We start from the raw sequence: 24,115 nt of genomic DNA, 5'->3' as shown, positions 1-24,115 counted from the left end.
AGACTGGCTTAACATCACAAGATCCAGGTTACATACAGATACAAACTTTATTGAAAACACAAATATCCAACATATCTTTTCAGTTAATGTAGGCACAGACGAACCGGAGCCAGATACTAAAGCCTTCATATTATTAGGATCCTTCAGTGACTGGGGCCTCCGTGGAGTAGACAAGTAGTCTCAAATCAGTCGTCTTCACTGCAGAGTTTCAGAAGTGCTTCGCCATAATCTCCTCCCGTGTCAGACTGCAATTCAACCCAAAGGGACAGAGATTACTTTTACATAAACCATAACTGGTGGCTGGCTGAGCACAATAGGTTTTCATCCTATTTTAAACTAAGAAACCTTCTAGAGAAGGCATAGTAGCCTATTAAAGCAGATCAGTTTTAATGATTGCTTTAGCACTGCAGTAAACCGTGATAACTACGTGTAGTACAAAGCACACTTTGAACAACAAATATGAAGGTACATTTGTGTCTTTTTGTCGAGAGCAAAACTAGTTCCATTTCAATCAAAAATTCAAAGTAAAACAAAGTTTTTGCAATCAAGTATTTTTTAATAGACTGCAAAACGTAATGCATTTAATTCTCAAAAAAAATTACGATTTTTTTTTGTGGATTGAAACACTAGTTATTCGTTTGAGCTTTTGCCCCTACAGCTGTGGGCAGGCTTTAGTGGGAAGTGTGGATGATGCTTCTTCATTGGTCAGCCATTTTTTGAGGATCAGTTTGGCTACAATCAATACTGATCAGCCTTTCTTTCCAACAAAAAAGGAGTCTTGGGACACCTACCTACGAGCATCTCAGGTGAGCAGCACTGAGGTTTCTTACGTCCAATTTCTACATAGCTTGTAGTTAATCAATCAATCAATCAATCAAATGTATTTATAAAGCCCTTTTTACAACAGCAGTTGTCACAAAGTGCCTTACAGAGACACCCGGCCTTAAACCCCAAGGAGCAAACAACAATAGTGTTGAATTTCAGTGGCTAGAAAAATCTCCCTACAGTCGAATTTTAGGAAGAAACCTAGAGAGGACCCATGCTCAGAGGGGTGACCAGTCCTCTTCTGGCTGTGCCGGATGAGATATTAAGAGTCCAATTGGAATAATAAATACATTTCTCTGGGCTAAATCCAGAGTCTATTTGATTTTAGACTAGGTCAGAAATATGACCAGGTGGACAAGTACAGGGACAGCAACGGGCCCCCCAAACCAGGTAATCCGCAGGTGTGGACCAGGACCTCATCTCCTCCTAAAATTTAAAACTGGAGGAGACTGAGAAAAGTTAGTAGTGCATTCCTCATATCCCGCAGCACAATAATATAGTATAGTATAGTTAAGCTCCTACGATTCAGTGTCGGTTCATTACGTTCTACTATATTACATACATACTGTAACACCCCTGGCCGGGATGCTAAATCAGGAGTCGGAGTCAGAGGTAAAGAATGCCAGGTACAATTTATTAACCCTAACAAGACAGCTGTGTGGCCACTGTCTACGCCCAACAATACCTGTTAACACACAGGCTCTTGACAAACTCTCCTAGATCTGTAGCTAGCTAAGACAAGTACACATGTCACGGTTCTCTATCACACACAGGAGTGGAGCCACAAGAGAGCGAGAGCTTCCCAAAACCCCACCTTATATAAGCTATGGCCTGAGACCCCTGGACCAGCCCCTGCTGTCCCCAAGCCCACCAGAGATGCCCTCCTCACTGCGGGACATCCCACCAGGTAAAACAGCCCCACCTAACTGTCAGGCCTCGCCCCCTAATGAAGCATAACTGACCAACTTAGAACTTTAAATGAACACAGGGTCGCTACACAGCTCCCCCCTTTACAAGCCCTCGACCCCGAGGGCACAAACAAAATCACTCAGGCGACCTGGAGGTCTCCTCTCTCTCCGAGGCCCCCTGGCTGACCCCACTGTCCCTTTGTTCGCCTCCCATTGTCTGTCTGCCCCTGTGCACCACCACCTTGCGCCCCCTTGGTGGTGTTTGGATCCGGTACACCACTTCTCCGACGCGTTCTAAGATCTGGTAGGGACCTAGCCAGGCACTGTCCAATTTAGGGCATCGCCCCTTCTTCCCTGCTGGATTGTGCAGCCACACCAGTTCACCCGCCTTGAAGTGCCGCCCCCTCGCACGCAGATCATAGTGTCGCTTCTGTCGCGCGCCCGCGTTCAGTAGCTGCTCTCTGGCGAAGGTGTGGGCAGACTCGAGCCGTTCCTGTTGTCTCCGGGCATAGTCAAGGCCAGCCAGCACTGGTGTTCCCTCTGGCGGGTGACCGAACACCATTTCAGCTGGGGTGCGGAGTTCCCTACCCAGCATGAGAAGAGCTGGTGAGCAGCCGGTGGAATCCTGGACAGCCGACCGACAAGCCATGAGGACCAGGGGAAGCTGAGTGCCCCAATCTTTTTGGTGTTTTGCCGTCACCATAGCCAGCTGCTGAGCTAAGGTGCGGTTGAATCTCTCCACCAGACCGTCACTCTGAGGATGAAGAGGGGTGGTGCGGGTCTTTTCCACACCCAGTCGCTGGCACATTTCGGTGAACACCCTTGACTCAAAATTCCTCCCCTGGTCGCTGTGGATCGCCTCAAGCACCCCAAACCGGCTGATAAAACCACCCAGCAGCGCGTCAACAACCGCCTCAGCCTCTTGGTCAGGAAGGGCATATGCTTCAGGCCATTTTGTAAAATAGTCCATTGCAGTCAACACCCACCTATTTCCCTTGTCTGAAACTGGGAAGGGGCCCACTACATCAACCCCCACCCTTTCCAAAGGCGACCCTACAGGGAACTGTTGCAGTTGGGCATGTGACTGCCCTGGTGGGCCCTTCCTAGCTGCACAGCTGTCACACTGTCTGCAATAGTCCTCTACGTCACGTCTATGTCGCCCCCCAGTAAAACCCTTTTCTAAGTCGTCTAAGCGTCTTGGTCACCCCAAAGTGCCCAGAGCCTAGGCCCCCATGTAATTGGCCTAACACTGTCTGCTGCAAAGCTTTTGGAACCACTACCTGCCAGATGACCTCTCCCGTTGCTGGAGTCTTCCATCCCCTCTGTAGGACCCCCTCCGCCAGCCTCAAAGTGTTAAAACCAGCCCACAGTCTCTTTGTTGTTGGTGAGAGGGGTGCCACCTCCTCTCTCGGCGGTCGTTGGCCCTCGCGGACCCACTGTAGCACCGGTGCCAGCTCCCTGTCCTCCTCCTGTTTCTCCCTCCACACACTGACGTCGACCAGGTGAGTCTCTCTGCACACCGGAAACCCCAGCTGGCTCACCGTAGCCACTGCACCCTCCTCCTCACACAGCTCTTTCTCTCTGGCCACCCTCTTCTCACAGTAGCCGCAGCCTTCTTCTGCACAGGGACGGCAAGACAGTGCGTCGGCGTTGGCATGGCGAGCACCGGCTCGGTGCTCCACCCGGAAGTTGAAGGATTGCAGTTCCTCCAGCCAGCGCGCGATCTGGCCCTCGGGCTCCTTAAAGGACAGCAGCCACTGGAGAGCAGCGTGGTCAGTGCGCACAACGAAAGGTATGCCACATAGATAGTATTTGAAGTGGCGCATGGCTGCTACTACAGCCAACAGCTCTCGCTGTGTCACACAGTAGCGCCGTTCTTCCTTACTGAAGGTCCTGCTGAAGTATGACACCACTTTCTCTCCTTCTGGGCCAGGCTGTGCCAACACCGCTCCCAAGCCTACGTTGCTAGCATCGGTGTCGAGTACAAACGGCTGTGATGGGTCAGGGGCAGCAAGGACGGGGGCTTCGATCAGGGCACGTTTCAGGGAGTCAAACGCTTGTTGGCATTCCTTGGTCCAACTAAATTCTCTGTCCTTACCCAGCAGGCCCGTGATGGGGGAAGCAATGTTGGAGAACCCCCTCACGAACCTGCGGTAGTAGGAGGCCAGTCCCAGGAAGATCTTGACCTGCTGCTTTGTTGTTGGGACAGGCCAGTCTCTGACAGCCTCCACTTTGTCAGGCATGGTGCTGATGCCCTTCTCCCCTACGCGATGCCCGAGGAACGTGACCTCTCGACGCATGAAGTGGCATTTCTCCGGGTGTAGTTTCAGACCTGCCGCCGTCACCCTCTCTAGCACTCTCCTCAGTGCTCCCAGTGCCTCTTTAAAGGAGATCCCATGGACGAGGGTGTCATCTAGATACACCAGACACTGTTGGCTGGGGACGTCTGACAGCACACGGTCCATGAGGCGTTCAAATGTGGCCGGTGCATTGCGGTACCTGCCAGTAGCCGCTGCGCAGATCGAGGGAGGAAAACCAGGAGGACCCCCTCACCAGGTCGAGGCACTCGTCTACCCGTGGAATTGGGTAAGAGTCCTTCCGCGTCACTGCATTCAACCCCCTGTAGTCGACACAGAATCTTAGTTTCCCCCCTTTCTTAGGTACCATCACCACTGGAGCTGACCACGGGCTGTTGGACGGCTTAATGAAGTCGGCCTGCTCCATCTCCTCCACGGCTCTGTCCGCTGCTTCCTGTCTTGCCAGTGCTATGCGACGTGGTCGAATCTTCACCGGTTGAGCGTCGCCGGTGTTGATCTCATGTTGCACCAGATGAGTACAGCCCACATCCTGTTCACTCCACGCAAAACTGTCCTTGAACTCGGTTAAGAGTTGTCTCAGCTGCTCCCCTTGTTCTGAGTTGAGGTCCTCGTTGTTCCTCCAACAGACCTCCTCCACCGCTGCCAGGGAGGCGTCAACCCCCCCTAACATAGGAGCAGTCTCACCGGTAACAGTTCGCAGTTGCACAGCAGTTGGTTCCCAAGCCACCCACTCAGGAACAATGTCCGGCCGCACAATCGTCACAGAGGACCCGGTGTCCACCAAGGCTTTACACGCTGTCCCCTCCACCACAACTGGTATGTGACAGAAGTCGCCAGCCGTCGTGCGGCTGTAGCTGCCTGGTATGTGGGGGCGTGTCTATGGTCCGTACTGCCCCCTCTGTACGAACCCCTTCCCGTTTCCCTGGGACTTGGTAGCTGAAGGGCAGTCACGGAGCAAATGACCAGGCTGGCCACACCCCCAGCAAGCTAAGGGGCCAGAACGCCGTCGGCGCTACTCATTGGCCTGGGTCGAAGCATGCAAAGACATGGCACGGATAAGCTCTGTCATTTCAGTCGCCCACGTCGGCTTTTCCTCTCTCATGGTTCCGCCGTTCTCACCACCGCGAAATCTCCTGCTCTCCTCCCGGCAGCCTCCCCCCAGATGACCTCGTTCCTCCTCGCTACCTCGAACGCCTCCTGCAACGAACGTGGTCCCGCCAGCTGGGTCTGTGCTCGCAGTTCCGGAGGAGTCAAAGCCAAGATGAAACGGTCGCGGGCTAGTTCATCCTGCACGGTCGGCGACATGTGACCGTAAGCTCGCCGGGTCAGGCCCTCGATGTCGTTAACCAACGATCTGAGCGGTTCTCCCGGTAACCTTAATCTACGGCCCAGTGCTCTTCACCTATATTGATAGTTATCGTATTGATGTCATTTACATATAAAGGAAAAACAAACGTAATCATGCCATGACATGACATAGCTTTGGCAGTGTGAAGTTTCTTCAGTCTCGCTAAAATGGGCTCAATTATTATGACTATTCCAAGTAGTAAGATACTATTATTACTGGCTATTAAAACAGCCAGTGGCAAAAGCTATTCAGTTCATAGATGCTATTTGTGGTGGAAGTACATTTCATAAGAAATGTTAGTCAGTTTAACACAATGGTTAATGGTTTCTAGCTAAATATTCAAACATGGCATGATGTTAATGCACGACAAATTTATATTTTGAGACGCAATTTCATGACGAGGTTTTATGTTCCAATCCGTCCCAGTACTGGCATACTAGTTTACTATTCTAAACAGTACATATTTCATCACCCACAAAGTATGTATCTACTTGCAATACGTATGTAGTATCGAAGATTTATCAAATACTGTACTTCGTAGGTGTCTGCAATGACTTCCTTTATGTCGGAAAGAAAGGCTGAACAGTATTGGTTGTAGCCAAACTGACACAAAAAACGGATAACCAATGGCAAAGCATCATCCACAGCTCCCACGAAAGCCCGCCCACAGCTGTGGGGTTAAAGTGCAAACAGAACTAGTGTTTCAATAAAAAAAAATGTCTCACAAGAAAAGAAAAAAAAGAACTGCAAGCAAATGTGCAGTCTTGCCAAAACAGAGTGTGGTTGAGTTTTGTTTTTAAATGCATTTTTGGATTTTTTTGCGCTCTATTACTACATATTTGATTGCTTTTTTACTTTGAAGACTTGTTTTTGCTTTTAGAACTATTACTTTTGATTGAAAAGAAAAAGGTTTTGCTCTCGACAAAAAGACACAAATGTACCTCCATAGACAATGGCTTAGCATTAGCAGCAAAGGAAAGACATTTCAGTCAAATAAATCAAAGGGGAGTAAGGAAAAGAGAGAAAGGTATAGGTGGCGGACCTCTGGCTAGAGCACACTTTTAGGAGGCACGGCTTACAGCAGAAGAAAGTAGTTAGCACTGGACTTGGAGGTAAGTAGCTATGTGAAGTAGTAATGGGTAGTTCGCGAATGATTCATTATTTTTGAATGAATCTTTTTGGTGAATCATGATTTATCTCAGTAGGATCTTCGACTCTCGTTCACCGCAATTAATTATGAACGAAATGAAGGGTAATCAATGGCTCTTTCTGATTTTCCACTCTTGTTCACCGGAAGGAACGATGAACGAAATGAACAACGATCCAAGCATTTTGTTCACCGGAAAAAACTATGAACGAAAAAAATTACAATTGATCCATGGATCTTTAGGTACTTTGGATCACCTAAGAACGATGGAAGGCGAACGACTAATGAGGAAATAAGTCTTTCAGTCTTTCTGATCTCCAAGTACCTAATTTATTATCATCCTTAATGTTCCAAAGTAAGAAACGTTTGCTTCAATAAATTATGACAGTAGGCTGTTATTCTGCTGTCAAGTGATGTTATGTACATGTCTATGTAACTGTCAGGACTCGATTAAACTGATCAAATGTATTAATAAACCTTTTCTCATGGTCCTTTTCATCCGTGATCACCGGAAGGAAAGACAATGACTACGGAGAAGATAGCATAAGTCTTTTAATCTTGGATTACAGCTATTTGGCCTATGATAATCTATTAGATTAAAATAGTAGTATTAGTACATTTTAAAAGTTGTAATGATCTAAATTGAACCTTGATCTTGCCTCTTGATTTTGACTCTGTCCAATGAGTTCCGCTTGTGCATTTTTTGTACTATAATTAATTATTAAACCTTCTAATAATACACATAATGAACATGGTTTTGGTGTTGGCTGTAAAACGTGATATGACGTCCTACGGTGTAGCCCGACTAAGTCCTTTGAGGGAGTACTAGACTTCCCAGAGGGGAGGCTGACTGACTCAAATTAACCAAATTAGTCAAAAGATTCATTATTTTTGCTGAACGATTCGAAAAGATCCGGATCAGTAAAGTGAGTTGAACTTCCCATCACTAATGCGAAGCAGAGATCAGGTAGCTCATCCCTCTGGATGCAGGGTTAGCTATTCAGGGGGGGTTAACGGTCATCTCTGCAAAGTGACTTGTACAGCATTTCCATACACACTGGACTATTCTACCTGGAAACATGCAAAAATAAATAAAGTAGCGGAAAAAGTATAGGATGGGAAATAAATAAAATTACAATATTGTAATAGGTAAAATTTAAGGGTTATTAATAGGTAATTCACTATCTTACACTTACCTTGATAGCTGAGTAGAGAGAACAGCCAAAGAGCTTTTTATACTCTGCCCTGACATCCAGCATGTCAATCTCAGAGCGGCTGACCATTATCCTGGTCAGAGTGGACTCAGTGGTCCCGACACCCTGAACACAAAGCACATAAAACCACTAGATTAGGGTCCAATACCCAGTAGATTAAAATTCCCCACCACAGGAGCCAAGCATAATAATAAACCATTGTGCATTAACTTGGTCTCAGACAGGTTTGTGCTATATGGCCTCTCGTGGTCATCACTGTTCAGTTTGTCCGAAACTATGACCTTGTAATCCAATCCCGCAAAAAAGAAGTGCACAATATGTACAGTGTAGAATGCAAACACCTTTTGGTTTTACGTTAAGCTATGTTTTCACTGAGGCAGACTGCTGCTCACCTTCATGCTTTTATAAAGTCTCTCCGCCATGTAGGCAGGAACACTCTTCACACATTTCACTGGAAAGACAAACGGTGGTTTAGCAATAACAGGACCAGGTGTCTCAATTTGGTTGTGACAACATAAAGACATCATGACAAATTGCCTTCCTTGTAAAGCATACACTATGAAAACTGGAAAGAAGCGAAAGAAGACCAGCTCTCTAGCTAGCAACCAGGAACTCTAAGCTAAAGTAGGCAAGGCTAAGAATAACGTTGAACTATGAGTTTGTTTTTTTGCAACAGGTAATTCTATTTTTCATATTATTATTCTGAATTATTATTCGGAACATTCTGTAATGGGCATTGGTGCGGAACTGCTTTCTGAACGGTTAGTCATTGCAAAATGCTGTAATCAGTTTTTTTTTTTACTGAAAATCCTACCTACTGCAGTTTTTACACTTAAAAAAAGAAAATGGTGTTACACAAATTGAATAATTTTACCAATAGCCACCAGAAGGTCTTCTAGATCCCCTGACATCTCACTCTCAATGCTCTCCTGAAGGGTCTTTTTACTAAGGGCCTTGTACTCCACTAGTGCTGTGAGGGTAGAGAGAGAAACATGGCCCCTTTAAAACGGATCATCAACTGAATCCATCAATGATTTCAAAGGCTAATAGGTTACTAACTCTGCCTCAGCTGAGGGACACTCCGGCTACAGAGGATGTCAATGAACTTGCTTTCATCAGTCCCCCACTTCTTCTCTCCAGCTTCATACAGGGCCTGAAGACAGAAGGTGTGAAAGAGAATGGAGTAGAGACAGGGAGGAAGAATTAAAAAAGAGAAACAGACTGTGCAGTAAAGACACGCAAATACAGAAATGAAAACAAAAGAACCCAACAGTATATTTAAAACACGCCCATCTTTGGCAAGAGGTGAATTTGAAACAACAGCCAGATAAATACTGAGTGCGGTTATGAAATGCTTTATATCTCACTGCACCTTAGCATCCGCTTTTGCTTTGACTGGGTCCACAGTCTTACTTTCATCCCTCTTTCCCTTTATTAAGAATAGACACAGAACAGAAAGGTTGAAAAAATCCTGAATTTATTGAACCTTTCACTGAAAATATCAACAATAATACCAGTGACTTGTGACAATTTTCCCTCAGGAACCAGAAAGTTGATCCAGGCTTACCTCAGCTAAGATGAGAATTGTTTTCCCATAGTCCCCCGATACTTCAGTCTTGAGGTCATGGATCATAGATCTTCCAGTTTCTGTAATCAAAAAAGACATCTCATCAGTTCTCAGCTAATACATTATTATTACAACAAAATTGTGTATTTTCCTATTCAGGTGTGAAGGTCAGTTTGAGAAGGATTTAAAATTCACCATCAAATTAATAATGACGGATGTTACAGGAAACTGACCTGCTAAATATGCATCAGACAGAGCCTTCATTTGCTGGTTGGATCTTGAGGCAAATATCTCTGTTAAAGTGTCCTCAATTGTCCCAGCTCCCTGTGTGAGACAGAAGATGTTATCAAATATCTCAGTTTAAGTGTCCTCAGTTGTCCCAGCTCCCTGTGTGAGACAGAACATGTTATTAAATATTTCAGTTTAAGTGTCCTCAGTCGTCCCAGCTCCCTGTGTGAGACAGAACATGTTATTAAATATCTCAGTTTAAGTGTCCTCAGTTGTCCCAGCTTCCTGTGTGAAACAGAACATGTTATTAAATATCTCAGTTTAAGTGTCCTCAGTCGTCCCACATCCTTGTCTGAGAGAGTGCGTGATTAAATGCACAAATACTGCTAGAACATGGGTGTGAAGCAGGTTCTTTCAGGAAAATACTGTCATATCTATGTTTCCCCACATTCATTTTAAATAAAACATGAAAAAGTATGTATTTGAAAAAAATATTACAATGTAATAGGTTATGCATGTAATTCTCGTGACGTCGCCCGGTATGGCGCAGCCGGGGCCCCACCCCGGAGCCAGGCCCGGGGTTGGGGCTCGAATGCGAGCGCCTGGTGGCCGGGCCTTCCCCCATGGGGCCCGGCCGGGCTCAGCCCGAACGGGTGACGTGGGGCCGCCCTCCCGTGGGCTCACCACCCACAGGAGGGACCATAAGGGGCCGGTGCAAAGAGGATCGGGCGGCAGTCGAAGGCAGGGGCCTAGACAACCCGATCTCTGGACACGGAAACTGGCTCTAGGGACGTGGAATGTCACCTCGCTGGCGGGGAAGGAGCCTGAGTTAGTGCGTGAGGTTGAGAGGTTCCGATTAGAGGTAGTCGGGATCACCTCTACGCACGGCTTGGGCTCTGGAACCACACTCCTTGAGAGAGGATGGACTCTTCACCACTCTGGAGTTGCCCATGGTGAGAGGCGGCGGGCTGGTGTGGGTTTGCTCATAGCTCCCCAGCTCTGCCGCCATGTGTTGGAGTTTACCCCGGTGAACGAGAGGGTCGTTTCCCTGCGCCTACGGGTCGGGGATAGGTCTCTCACTGTTGTTTGTGCCTACGGGCCGAACGGCAGTGCAGAGTACCCGACCTTCTTGGAGTCTCTGGGAGGGGTGCTGGAAAGTGCTCCGACTGGGGACTCTATTGTTCTACTGGGGGACTTCAACGCCCACGTGGGCAACGACAGTGACACCTGGAGGGGCGTGATTGGGAGGAACGGCCCCCCTGATCTGAACCCGAGTGGTGTTCAGTTATTGGACTTCTGTGCTAGTCACAGTTTGTCCATAACGAACACCATGTTCAAGCATAAGGGTGTCCATCAGTGCACGTGGCACCAGGACACCCTAGGCCGCAGGTCGATGATTGACTTTGTTGTCGTCTCATCTGACCTGCGGCCGTATGTCTTGGACACTCGGGTGAAGAGAGGGGCGGAGCTGTCAACTGATCACCACCTGGTGGTGAGTTGGATCCGATGGCGGGGGAGGAAGCTGGACAGACTCGGCAGGCCCAAGCGTACTGTAAGGGTCTGCTGGGAACGTCTGGCCGAGTCTCCTGTCAGAGAGATCTTTAACTCCCACCTCCGGCAGAGCTTCGACTGGATCCCGAGGGAGGTTGGAGATATTGAGTCCGAGTGGACCATGTTCTCCACCGCCATTGTCGAAGCGGCCGCTCGGAGCTGTGGCCGTAAGGTCTCCGGTGCCTGTCGAGGCGGCAATCCCCGAACCCGGTGGTGGACACCGGAAGTAAGGGATGCCGTCAAGCTGAAGAAGGAGTCCTATCAGGCCTGGTTGGCTTGTGGGACTCCTGAGGCAGCTGACGGGTACCGACAGGCCAAGCGGGCTGCAGCCCGGGTGGTTGTGGAGGCAAAAACTCGGGCCTGGGAGGAGTTCGGTGAGGCCATGGAGAAGGACTATCGGCTGGCCTCGAAGAGATTCTGGCAAACCATCCGGCGCCTCAGGAGAGGGAAACAGTGCCCTACCAACGCTGTTTACAGTAGAGGTGGGCAGCTGTTGACCTCAACTGAGGATGTCGTTGGGCGGTGGAAGGAGTACTTCGAGGATCTCCTCAATCCCGCTGTCACTTCTTCCATTGAGGAAGCAGAGGATGAGGGCTCAGAGGTGGACTCGTCCATCACCCGGGCTGAAGTCACTGAGGTGGTCAAGAAACTCCTCGGTGGCAAGGCACCGGGGGTGGATGAGATCCGCCCTGAGTACCTCAAGTCTCTGGATGTTGTGGGGCTGTCTTGGTTGACACGCCTGTGCAACATCGCGTGGCGGTCGGGGACAGTGCCTCTGGGATGGCAGACCGGGGTGGTGGTCCCTCTTTTTAAGAAGGGGGACCGGAGGGTGTGTTCCAACTATAGGGGGATCACACTTCTCAGCCTGCCCGGGAAAGTCTATGCCAGGGTTCTGGAGAGGAGAATACGGCCGATAGTAGAACCTCAGATTCAGGAGGAACAGTGTGGTTTTCGTCCGGGCCGTGGAACACTGGACCAGCTCTATACCCTCTACGGGGTGTTGGAGGGTTCATGGGAGTTTGCCCAACCAATCCACATGTGTTTTGTGGATTTGGAGAAGGCATTCGACTGTGTACCTCGCGGCATCTTGTGGAGGGTGCTTGGGGAATATGGGGTCCTGGGTCCTTTGCTAAGGGCTGTCAGGTCCCTATACAACCGAAGCAGGAGCTTGGTCCGCATTGCCGGCAGTAAGTCAGACTTGTTCCCAGTGCATGTTGGACTCCGGCAGGGCTGCCCTTTGTCACCGGTTCTGTTTGTAATTTTTATGGACAGAATTTCTAGGCGCAGCCAGGGGCCGGAGGGTGTCAGGTTTGGGGACCACACGATTTCGTCTCTGCTCTTTGCAGATGATGTTGTCGTGTTGGCCCCTTCTAACCAGGACCTTCAGCATGCGCTGGGACGGTTTGCAGCCGAGTGTGAAGCGGTGGGGATGAAAATCAGTACCTCCAAATCCGAGGCCATGGTCCTCAGTCGGAAAAGGGTGGCTTGCCCACTTCAGGTTGGTGGAGAGTGCCTGCCTCAAGTGGAGGAGTTTAAGTATCTAGGGGTCTTGTTCACGAGTGAGGGAAGGATGGAACGGGAGATTGACAGACGGATCGGTGCAGCTTCTGCAGTAATGCAGTCGATGTATCGGTCTGTCGTGGTGAAGAAAGAGCTGAGCCGCAAGGCGAAGCTCTCGATTTACCAGTCAATCTACGTTCCTACTCTCACCTATGGTCATGAGCTTTGGGTCATGACCGAAAGGACAAGATCCCGGATACAGGCGGCCGAAATGAGTTTTCTCCGCAGGGTGGCTGGGCGATCCCTTAGAGATAGGGTGAGAAGCTCGGTCACCCGGGAGGAGCTCAGAGTAGAGCCACTGCTCCTCCACATCGAGAGGGGTCAGCTGAGGTGGCTTGGGCATCTTTTTCGGATGCCTCCGGAACGCCTTCCTGGGAAGGTGTTCCGGTCCCGTCCCACCGGGAGGAGACCCCGGGGAAGACCTAGGACACGCTGGAGGGACTATGTCTCCCGGCTGGCCTGGGAACGCCTCGGTGTCCCCCCGGAAGAGCTAGAGGAAGTGTCTGGGGAGAGGGAAGTCTGGGCATCCCTGCTTAGACTGCTGCCCCCGCGACCCGGCCCCGGATAAGCGGAAGAAGATGGATGGATGGATGTAATTCTCAATGAGTCATTTGTTTGTGTCAAATTTAATTACATTTCAATCTACAAATCATACTCTTGGCCGGATACACCAAAAGATTAAGCCTAGTGCTGGACAAAAAAAATTCTCAATAAGCTCAGTGGTAATTTTCCGTTAACCTTGCTTTTTAAACCTAGGTCTAGGCTTAATCTGTGTCTGCAAAACCAGTCCCACAATGTGAAAGGTAAGTAATACTTTTTTAATAATCATGGAATATCATGAAATAAGAAAACAAATACAACTTCATCAGATAAGTATTCCATACATATTACCGATAAGACTAACAGCTTGGAATGCAATTCAAGATGTCAAGGTGTTGGAGATGCCATACATTTTTAAGCAAATGGAACTCAAAACTGTAACTTTTCCAATTACATTTTAGTCTATGCATTTAGGATTTTGTGTAAGGCTTTGCATTAAGGCCACAACATGTTTTACTTTGCCTCTTACTACAGGTGTTCTAGCATGTTTTGCAATATTTGTATTCTGTATTTTTGTATACTTTTTTCCGCTCTGCCATTCAGGTCAATATTGCAGAGTCACTACAATGTTGTTTAATCATCTTAGTTTTAAAATCACATGGTGATATCTTTCAGCTGTTTCCTTCCTTTCCTGCAACTCAGATTAGAATGAAAACTGTATCTATGTCTACATCACCCAATTATTAACTATTAATTATTATTTAATTGATAAAAGACAAATGACTGCCCTTCTTTATGAGGCTTCCAAAAAGCTCCATGATCTTTGAATCTGTGCTTGAAATTCAATACTTACAGGTGTTGTATGTTTAGTAGACTGCGTAAGAGGAAAATACATGAACCTCCTAGTACATCTTTAATACAACATTAAAATGTGCCGCTGAACAAATTCTTGTGTATAAATGTATGAAATGTGGTCATCATAGTACAAGTGTCCACACAGACATTTCAAGACACTACTCTGAGTTCCTGGATACATAAAATACAAATCAGGTCATGTGGCTATATGTTCAAATGATTCAGTGTAAAAACACATTTAAACACTGCAGAGATATAAGACCCTATTTTTAAAGTTGTATTGGGGCTTACCTAACTAGCTAACTGGGAACTACAATAAAAAGGTGTTTTTACATTTCTATATAGCCAGGTTGTGACCAATTGTAGTTGTGATGTAGAGACAAGGCCCTTACCTTTGTGGCTTTCTTGACCTCATGGAAGTCATAGAGAGCAGGAGGAGTGACCAAAGCCACTAGCAGATCCTCAAAGTCCCCATGGGTGTCCCCCTTCAGGTCATCCACTAAATTCTGAGAGGTTAAAGGTTGCTTGCAGAATGAATAAGTATGCACCGTATTACAATAGATTACATTTTATTCATATACAATATATTATAGATTATAGAAAAAGGATATCATGCAGTTAAATGTGAGAGTAGTCAAGGTAAAGTTACCCTGCCAGTAGTTTCAAAGTAGGCTTTACAGATAAGCTGACGCTGGAAGTTGCTTCTCCCAGTCAGAATGTCGACTAGGGTTTTCTCAGTAGTACCTGAAAAAAATACACTATGTATATAGATACTAAACATCCTTTACAAATGGCAGCAAAACGTTCCTTTTCAGGATAGTGTGTAGGAGAGCATAATGGAGAGCTTAAGTACTGTGATGATTGTATTCTACCTAATCCGTCAATTGCCTTCTGTAGAGCAAGTACATCTTCTGTTGCTTTGAATCCGGCTTTGTCTTTAATGGTTCCTCGGGCTGTTGACTGAGAAACAGAACAGCATGTCACTAAACAGCTACATGTAGTGTTATTTAGCTTATGGCTGAAATAATATTACACACTACCGTTACAGTCAACGAGGAGGGTGAATCCACAAGGAGATCCAAATCATTCTGAAAAGGAAACGCACCATCATGATTTATTACTAACCAAACAAGTAGTTAAGCCAACCCCTTCCTGGTAGGTCTGTGTCAAATGTGAATACAAAATCAACATTCATCATCTAAAACGAATTAATACGATTATTTCCATGAAAGAACCGCATGACATCTTTCATCTCAATACTTACCCAAACAGAGGCCATCGCAGCAGAGTATTCTAAAAGAACCAAGACAACAATCAATGACTGTGTTTCTGTAACCTAACATTTATTTATGTTATGTTTTCCTTAACTGGTACCGGACTTCTTTATTCGTTAAAGTCTGTACTGCATTTAAACATCTTATTGAGAACTTTTTTGGAGATATAACATCTGTATCGCCTCGGGCGAGCGTTGAAGTGAAACTGATTATTGCTGGTAGTCGAAAAAAGAATAGAACAGAATCCTGAATGGCGTACTTCACTAAAAGTAACATTAGCTGGATGTACAGTACAGTCACTGTTCCTTCTTTTTAAAATGTATAACTTGTTAAATATCCGAAAACGTGTTTTCCAACTTACCTTAGCTAATAGAGCTAGTTGTTAAGAGCTTTCAAATGGCCACACCTATTACTAGAATACCGAAGGCAAAGTTACGCCACTGGGCAACGCCCATATTGACCGGGACATGAATCTGGGAATATTCCTGAACTGCTCTTCGAGAGGATGCATCTGTGTTAATCATGCTTTGAGGGTGTGATTCTCATTCACAACATGCAGTGTTTTATCGCGTTAGTGAATATTTTTTCAATCAATTAGCTGGTTTATCACCTTGTGATCCATTGTATTAACAAGGGCAACCTTCACAACTTGATGATTAGTCTATTAAAAGAGAACTGTATTTTAGAGAAAAACAAGAAAGGAGATTCAAATATTAATTTAAATTAAATGGATGTTTCATACTGATAGTGTCAAAGTATTATCATGACATTTGCATCAACGTTTGTTGTAAGATTATTTGAATTGACAAAAGTAAATCTAATCTAAACAAAATAATAGTGACATGCCTTCTTAGGAAATTTCATAGAGACATGCAAGGTTATTGAGTCTTAAAATGCATTTACAAAGGAGCCCCATAGTGGCTGAAAGTGGCCTCACCAAATGTTTTTTTATTGACCTGTGGGACAACTTATGGGGTAACTGCCTGAACATCTGTTAACTGGAGGGAATCATTTATTCCAGCCCATCAGGATTCGTAGATTACCCACTGAATTATGTTAGTGGCAGTTTATAACCAACCTTGGCTTTATAGCTGTTTAAACAAAACACCCCTGGTGGAAGGATGCACCCTTTAAGTACATGTGCCTTTTGATTATTGAAAACCGAGATAGCCTCAATGGCACTGCCTCAGCACTTTTCAAAACGAAGAAGACTCCTATCATTCTCTATTAGTGTGCCCAAGACATAGAAGTTATTAACTGAATCGTATTCATTTTTAGTCTGCCGTAAACAGAGCTAATTAAAGCTTCATTACTGTGTGAGAGCATATCTGTTAAAAAGTGGGGAACGTGTTGGACTCTGACCGAGGTGCTAAGATAGCAAGCAAGCAAGCAAGTTTATTTATATAGCAATTCATACATAGAAGCAATTCAATGTGCTTTACAAAGAAAAATATACAAATACAATAGAATAAAAACAAATACTAGAATAAAAATAATAAAACAAGGATACATAATTGCATAATCAGTAAAAATATCTAAATGCAATGGACATGAGTAAAACCACTGAAAGACCAACAGCAACAGTGGGAGAGCACGGTCAACATCTCAAACTGGTACACAAACTAGAAAATGATATGCTTTCACCTGGGCCTGATATGCTTTACAACAAGGCCTTGTTATAAATCAAGTAAATCCATTTTTTATTTAATAAACAACTTCAAGACAACCCCCTTAAAACTGATATTAGGAAATGATGGCAACTAGATGTATCATTTCCCTTAAGCCATAAACCAGTTATATGGTTCTATGGTGTGAGGACAGCAGGAACGTACTTAATATCATCAACAGCCAATAGCCTCCTACTCCAATGCCCAGGACCCAGTAATAACCTCCTACTCCAATGCCCAGGACCCAGTAATAGCCTCCTACTCCGATGCCCAGGACCCAGTAATAGCCTCCTACTCCAATGCCCAGGACCCAGTAATAACCTCCTACTCCGATGCCCAGGACCCAGTAATAACCTCCTACTCCAATGCCCAGGACCCAGTAATAGCCTCCTACTCCAATGCCCAGGACCCAGTAATAGCCTCCTACTCCAATGCCCAGGACCCAGTAATAGCCTCCTACTCCGATGCCCAGGACCCAGTAATAGCCTCCTACTCCAATGCCCAGGACCCAGTAATAACCTCCTACTCCAATGCCCAGGACCCAGTAATAACCTCCTACTCCAATGCCCAGGACCCAGTAATAGCCTCCTACTCCAATGCCCAGGACCCAGTAATAGCCTCCTACTCCAATGCCCAGGACCCAGTAATAGCCTCCTACTCCGATGCCCAGGACCCAGTAATAGCCTCCTACTCCAATGCCCAGGACCCAGTAATAACCTCCTACTCCGATGCCCAGGACCCAGTAATAACCTCCTACTCCAATGCCCAGGACCCAGTAATAGCCTCCTACTCCAATGCCCAGGACCCAGTAATAGCCTCCTACTCCGATGCCCAGGACCCAGTAATAGCCTCCTACTCCGATGCCCAGGACCCAGTAATAGCCTCCTACTCCAATGCCCAGGACCCAGTAATAGCCTCCTACTCCGATGCCCAGGACCCAGTAATAGCCTCCTACTCCAATGCCCAGGACCCAGTAATAGCCTCCTACTCCAATGCCCAGGACCCAGTAATAGCCTCCTACTCCAATGCCCAGGACCCAGTAACAGCCTCCTACTCCAATGCCCAGGACCCAGTAATAGCCTCCTACTCCAATGCCCAGGACCCAGTAATAGCCTCCTACTCCAATGCCCAGGACCCAGTAACAGCCTCCTACTCCAATGCCCAGGACCCAGTAATAGCCTCCTACTCCAATGCCCAGGACCCAGTAATAGCCTCCTACTCCAATGCCCAGGACCCAGTAATAGCCTCCTACTCCAATGCCCAGGACCCATTAACAGCCTCCTACTCCAATGCCCAGGACCCAGTCTATTTTTCAAAAGTAACCTATACTGATCCATGCCATCAGATTAATTAAAAGAATAGAGGAATCACTGTCCTGAAAAGGGCTCCTTTTCCATTTATTCTATTTCTATTAATTTCATCTGATAAGTGAAATCTGTATTTTGTAAATCCAGATTTATTTTTACTTGAGGCATGTTGTTCTGGTACTACAAAGGAGACTGAGTCTGTCCACTAAATCAATATGAAGACTGGAAACAATTCTACTATAATTTCTTTGTAAAACAGCACACATCACCTGTTTCCTCATTTCCTTTTTTCCTTTTTAAATCAAAGCATACAGCGAATGTAAGAAAAAGAAGACAAAAATAATCACTATGGAATACTGTTGTTTGAGAAAGACCTTTCCTGGGGGAACCTGTTGTTCTCCAAAACAAACCCTATGAAAGACAAAGAAACACACAGTATGTAAATACAAATGCCACACACACACACACACACACACACAAACAAACAAGAAAACCCACCAAAACGATCACAAGTAGAGTTCAGTCTCCTGACTCACATTTCTTCAGATTACGTAGTTGCAGGTACTGGACAGCTTTATGAGTCAGATCATTAGATTGATTCAAATCTCAAGTCTAGACAGAATGTCTTGGGTGGAGGGAGTATCCTCTTCTGGTGTTGCGTCTCCGTGGAAGAAGGACAAAAAGAACTCCCTGCTTCTCAGTTGTTGTGCTCACAGGATTTCTACAACATCAGCTGGCATGACCTCTGAACTCTCCTTGTCAGATTCATCCACCTGGTTATTAAAGCACAATGAGCAGAGCAGCAGGATACAGATACACAGATAGACAGCCACCACCATCCACACCACCACCCCAAAAAGAACGAAGGACAACAATTCACCACCATCCATGGCCCACCAATTACCACATGTGAAGAGGGAGGTGGAAAAAGTGAGAAGGGGACAGAGAGAGATGTTCCCTTAACTTTACAACCAGGGCTAAAGCATGTACACACTTTGTGACCAAAGGGAGAATGTAAGTGTGTGTGTGTGTGTGTGTGTGTCTTTGCGAGGGAAGCAAAGTATTCTGTAAATAGTCTGTTTGAGGATGGCTGCCTAGAAACAAGTTGTTTAAATAAGACCATTATCTCAGTGCAAACAGAAAACACATTATGTTGTGCTGCCAGTACTGCCACGCACCACTCATTTTCTTGTTTACATAATGACCCCTGTAATATAGAAATATAGAACCATATTATGAACAGTTTGTCACCAACAACAGATCACAGAATAATAAAGTACTGCAAATCAAGGGCCCCTGTGATTTGTGTGACTGTCAGTCTTTGTCTCCCTCTGTTGGTAAAAGTAGGAATAACACAGTTGTTTAGTATTTCTCCCTGATGCTGACTAACACATATACATGGGATGATTTTGCAAACTAAATATCTTAAATAAACTTTAGCCATTTAAGTATCAAATGGGTTACAACAGTATGAAGGGCAAGAAATACAAGGAAATGTTATAGTTGATGGAACATAGAAGAGGACATTCAGCATAGTGACAAACCAGTTTTCCCCAAGTTCTTCTATGACTGTTTAGTAGAACTGATTCACAAAACAACAACAAAAATATTCTCAAAAAGTGTTCTGCCAGAGGTTGAGGGAAGATATGTGCCTATAAATCAGAACAGAACAAACATTTTCATTAGAGATTGTTCCGGAACATTGTGACTTAGGAGAGAAGAGAGAGAGAGCTCTCAGCACTGAACTGAACCCCCCTTAGTGTCTGCCTCCTAAGGGTTCATAAGAATGAAGACTCTAGTCCATTGGGCTTAATCAGTATAAGCCAAACTGGAAGGATACATTCTTTAATTTAAGTAACAATAGAATAAACACAGGAATCTCACTCTCTTAACTGACTCAAACGGCAACAGCTGGTAAACAAACTGTGTTTTATAAACACGCAAACAATCATAACGTTGTATTCAGAAATGTGCAGTGTTCGTGTTTTATTTGTATTTCATTAGCTGGAAAAGGGATCCAATTATGTAATCCCAGGAATGACAAATGTAAGTAGGTTATTTGATGAATAAATTATTTAAAAGGATAGTTAAATATAAATGCATTTTTAATAATTTCCTTTGCCTATTATAAGAAACCAACAAAATACATTTAACATTTTTTTTTTTTTACTCTTCCATTTATCATTTACTCACCCTTTATATTTTTCAACTTATGAAACAATTCCTATTTTCCTCATGAGACATTTCCCATTTTCCTCATAATATATTTCCCATTTTCTGAGAATATGGTTGCTGTTTGAGTGAGCTACCTAATGTAAAATAAACGATCAGTAGCTGTGTTTATAATTCATTGTTTCTCAAACAAACATATCTGGAAAAAAGAAATTACTCTATTTATATACAACAATTTGTTAAAAATATTTTACATTTTATTTTAAACACTGGTCTTAAAAGTACTGATTAATTGTAACCTGTGGTTGTATTCCCAACATCTCCCACACAAGAAGCAGCCAGGTTGTTTGTTTGTCTTCAGCCTTTAGGTGGTGCTCTCTCCTTTCCCCAGCCACATGAACACTGGTGTTGTGAGGATATGGATTTTAGGTTGCTATAGAAACCAACCATGCTTTAATAAAATACCAGTAAGAGTGAATGAGAAATAAAGGATGAACAGATTATATTAAATTAGCATTAAATCTATTCATGCTCTAATCCAGGGGTGTACAATAGTTTAAAGCTTATATTTAATTTTAGTACATGATTAACTTCTCATAATACCTGGTCATATTCTACCTGTACAGTTGAGAGAAAGAGAGAGAGGGACACATACAGCCAGACAGTCTTCACATGTAAAGGAACTTTAATTTGATTTTAAAATAAACCAACAGAAAACATCACTTCTGTTCGACATCAACAGAACATATGCTCTGCAGCCTTCAGCCTTTCCTGTTTGCTGTTTGACTTTTCGCATGTGACCGGTGGAAAAAAATAAACTCTGAACATTGAATCTGTAAACCTGGGCCACAAATGGGTTTTAGAATAGCCTGAACCAAGTTCTTGTGACGGGCTGTGTCCAAAATAGCCCAGTATTCTATTCATGTTATCATCTGGTCAAAAGTAGTTAACAGCATGGGGGGCATTTGTATTGGGTCCCAAGGCTCCCAAGATGCTCTAGTTCTAAAAAGAAAAATGAAAGTCCACACCAATGTCCCCCCACCAAACACCCACCCGTTCCATATAAATGACAGTAAAACCCACCCATTCTTTCAGACCTCCTTGCAATATCAACCCAGACACCAAAAAAACGGCATTTGCCACAAATGGTACCTTTTTCCCCATAGAAAATGTATGGGCCCTTATGTCATTTAGAAAGACGGCTATTTGGTAATTAATATTCCAAAAGAAAGGGGGGAAAACAGCAGGAACCAATTATTCAATATCGCTTTCCCCTCCTATTACCCCCTGGATGCGTCCAAAATGGCATCCCATTTCGTATAATAGTGAACTACTTTGGGCCACAGCCCTATGCAGTATCTTAGGAATAGTGCATAATTTGGGATGCCATTCTTGTATAGTAGATGACAGTGAGGAGACAAACCTGTGTCGGGGTATGCATTGGTTGGGGCACTCACCCGTTGCCATGGCTCTGTGCTGTGGACTTGCAGGTATCAGTCAAACTGATATCCTATGTAGTCACTGGCCAAAACTGGATTCAGACACTATTTGAAATAATTTCAAATACATTGGCTGTGCTTTGACGAGGCTATCTGTTGCCTTTGAACATACGAAACAATACTGACCGCCCCAAAAACATGGTTGTTCCTCCAGACAGGTTGAAGCAAACGCTCAAAGTATTTGAACGATTTCAAACCCTTTTTGAACCCACAGCTCTGATCCCCAATACCACCAACCAACTCGATGAGGTAATTGAAATCAGATGGGCCGTTGAGTCAAAGTGGGGCGGCCGGGTAAGGAGGCGACCTGGGTTAGGCGGAGTAACCTGGAAGCATTTATTTTATGGAAAAGATGTTTAGTTAAGTGCAGTGCTGCAGCCTAATGAGTCTGGGCCTGGCCCGGCCCGGGTGGCTGTGATGAATATGATTGGTGAAAGCTCTGAACGCTGGTTCCTGAGTCCTTCCTTCCTCCCGGATCGGGTTTCAGATTAACAGACTTCCTGTCCAATCCGTGGCTTTTGGAAAGCGAATGATCGCTTCTTTTTACGAGGGGAGTTATCATGTATTAGCCTTGTCCAACATATCTTAAAGGATATCTTAGCACAGTCAGTTAGAGTTTGAGGGCCTAAGTATTAGGGTCATGTTGTAGACCGTGGGGATACACGCCATTTCCCCGACATTCATCCCAGGCAAGTAATCACAATTGTACATATATTTCGAGGCATACAGGTGGTCCCGGGTATCAAACCTACAATCTGAACCATGGATCGACTGTTTGACGAGGCATATTTAAAAGAGGTTTGGGACTGAGGGGTAGTACAGTATTTGGTCACTATCAAAAAAAAAAACTGTTATGGAAGTCAAAATTACTGGGGGGCCTGGTGAGACCTGTTAAACAGCAGACACTAGCATCGCTCCCAATAAACTGTGCTGAGTTTAGGAGTCCTTATCAGCTCACGATATTGTTGTTATTAACAGGTATCACCTGTTTTGAAAACCGGGCTTGAAAATGTGAAGTCACTCCAGTACAACAGCAAGTACAATGTCAATCACAACACAGGATCATCCATCATTCTGACACCTTGAGAGTAGAAAAGGGCCAAGACAGGCCTGGCCAACATGATAAGTACACACAGTAAGGGCTACCATTGAGATGTCTTTCCGAAGGTCATTCACAAAGTTAGACACAGACTATACATATTCTAAAAAGAGGGAAAACATGAACAGGTCTTGCAGAAGCCTTACTTTCCGGACATGCAGGCATCCCTTTGTTTTTTTTCCATTCTCAAACTACATAAACCCATACCTAAGCTACAGGCCTTTTTAGAACATATGCCATACAATCTGTCTGAGTTTATTGTGATAGCGGGAAACTGGAGGCCTAAACTGAAGAACCTTGATATATGTACATAATTGTTTTTCTTCAATGTGCTTAACCTTCTATTTAAGCATGTGTTACAGTCTCTAGTGTCGTTGGGGTTCATGAGTCACATGCAGATTTGAATATTAATACAGAGAACTATGTCATTTATGATACCCAGGACCCATCACATCATCCTCTCAGCCACCACGGTCTTATTTCCTCTTTCTCCTCTTCTCTCCGCGGCTCCGCTCGAAGCCTCTTGATTACAGTATTCCCAGGGGATAAGTTCAACTCCTCAGAGATAGGAACCGTCGAGGGTACCAGTCACTTAAGATCAAGACGGGGGGAGGAAATCGCGGCGGACATAAAGCTAAATATATAATTCCTCCCGTGCCGGTAATCACAACGTCCAGACGATTTGGAATGACAGTTTAACCACTTCAGACTAAAGCAACGCTCTGTTCGAAGGGGATTGGTCTTTCCTTTCAGAGACGGGCGCACGGGCAGCTGGGCCCATGGCGAGGCGTGCACTGACCCACCCAGGGGTACAATCCCGCCCCCCCCCCCCTCCTGCCACAAACGAGCGCAGGTTTTGTATTTTACGCTGAAATCGCTCACAGGCCACGAGGCCAGGTCAATTCAGTGAGATGTTAGAAAAGAGGAAAGGAAGGAAGCATTTTTTCTCCACAGTATTCGTTACCTGATGATTAAGAAGCCTCACCTGTTAATGTAATGGTGGAACCACCATTTCTCTACAATAATAGACCTATTC

At 45.2% G+C, this 24,115-nt stretch overlaps 1 protein-coding gene across 1 annotated transcript; it reads right to left on the bottom strand.

Annotated features, from left to right (window-relative positions):
• Window positions 1–31: 31 nt before the first annotated feature.
• Window positions 32–15,788, bottom strand: anxa3b (annexin A3b). Its single transcript, NM_001304041.1, is given in 14 exon segments — window positions 32–245; window positions 7,743–7,865; window positions 8,153–8,211; window positions 8,635–8,730; window positions 8,820–8,913; window positions 9,133–9,189; window positions 9,328–9,407; window positions 9,561–9,651; window positions 14,454–14,567; window positions 14,711–14,805; window positions 14,934–15,021; window positions 15,102–15,149; window positions 15,326–15,354; window positions 15,697–15,788. Coding segments are annotated over 13 exon segments (1,020 nt in total). The 5' UTR covers window positions 15,341–15,354; window positions 15,697–15,788; the 3' UTR covers window positions 32–185.
• Window positions 15,789–24,115: the final 8,327 nt, after the last annotated feature.

This window comes from Esox lucius, chromosome 14, assembly GCF_011004845.1.
Source record: "Esox lucius isolate fEsoLuc1 chromosome 14, fEsoLuc1.pri, whole genome shotgun sequence".
Classification (NCBI taxonomy): Eukaryota; Metazoa; Chordata; class Actinopteri; order Esociformes; family Esocidae; genus Esox; species Esox lucius.
Note: the sequence above shows the minus strand (reverse complement) of the source record. Positions and strands in the feature narration are given on the sequence as shown.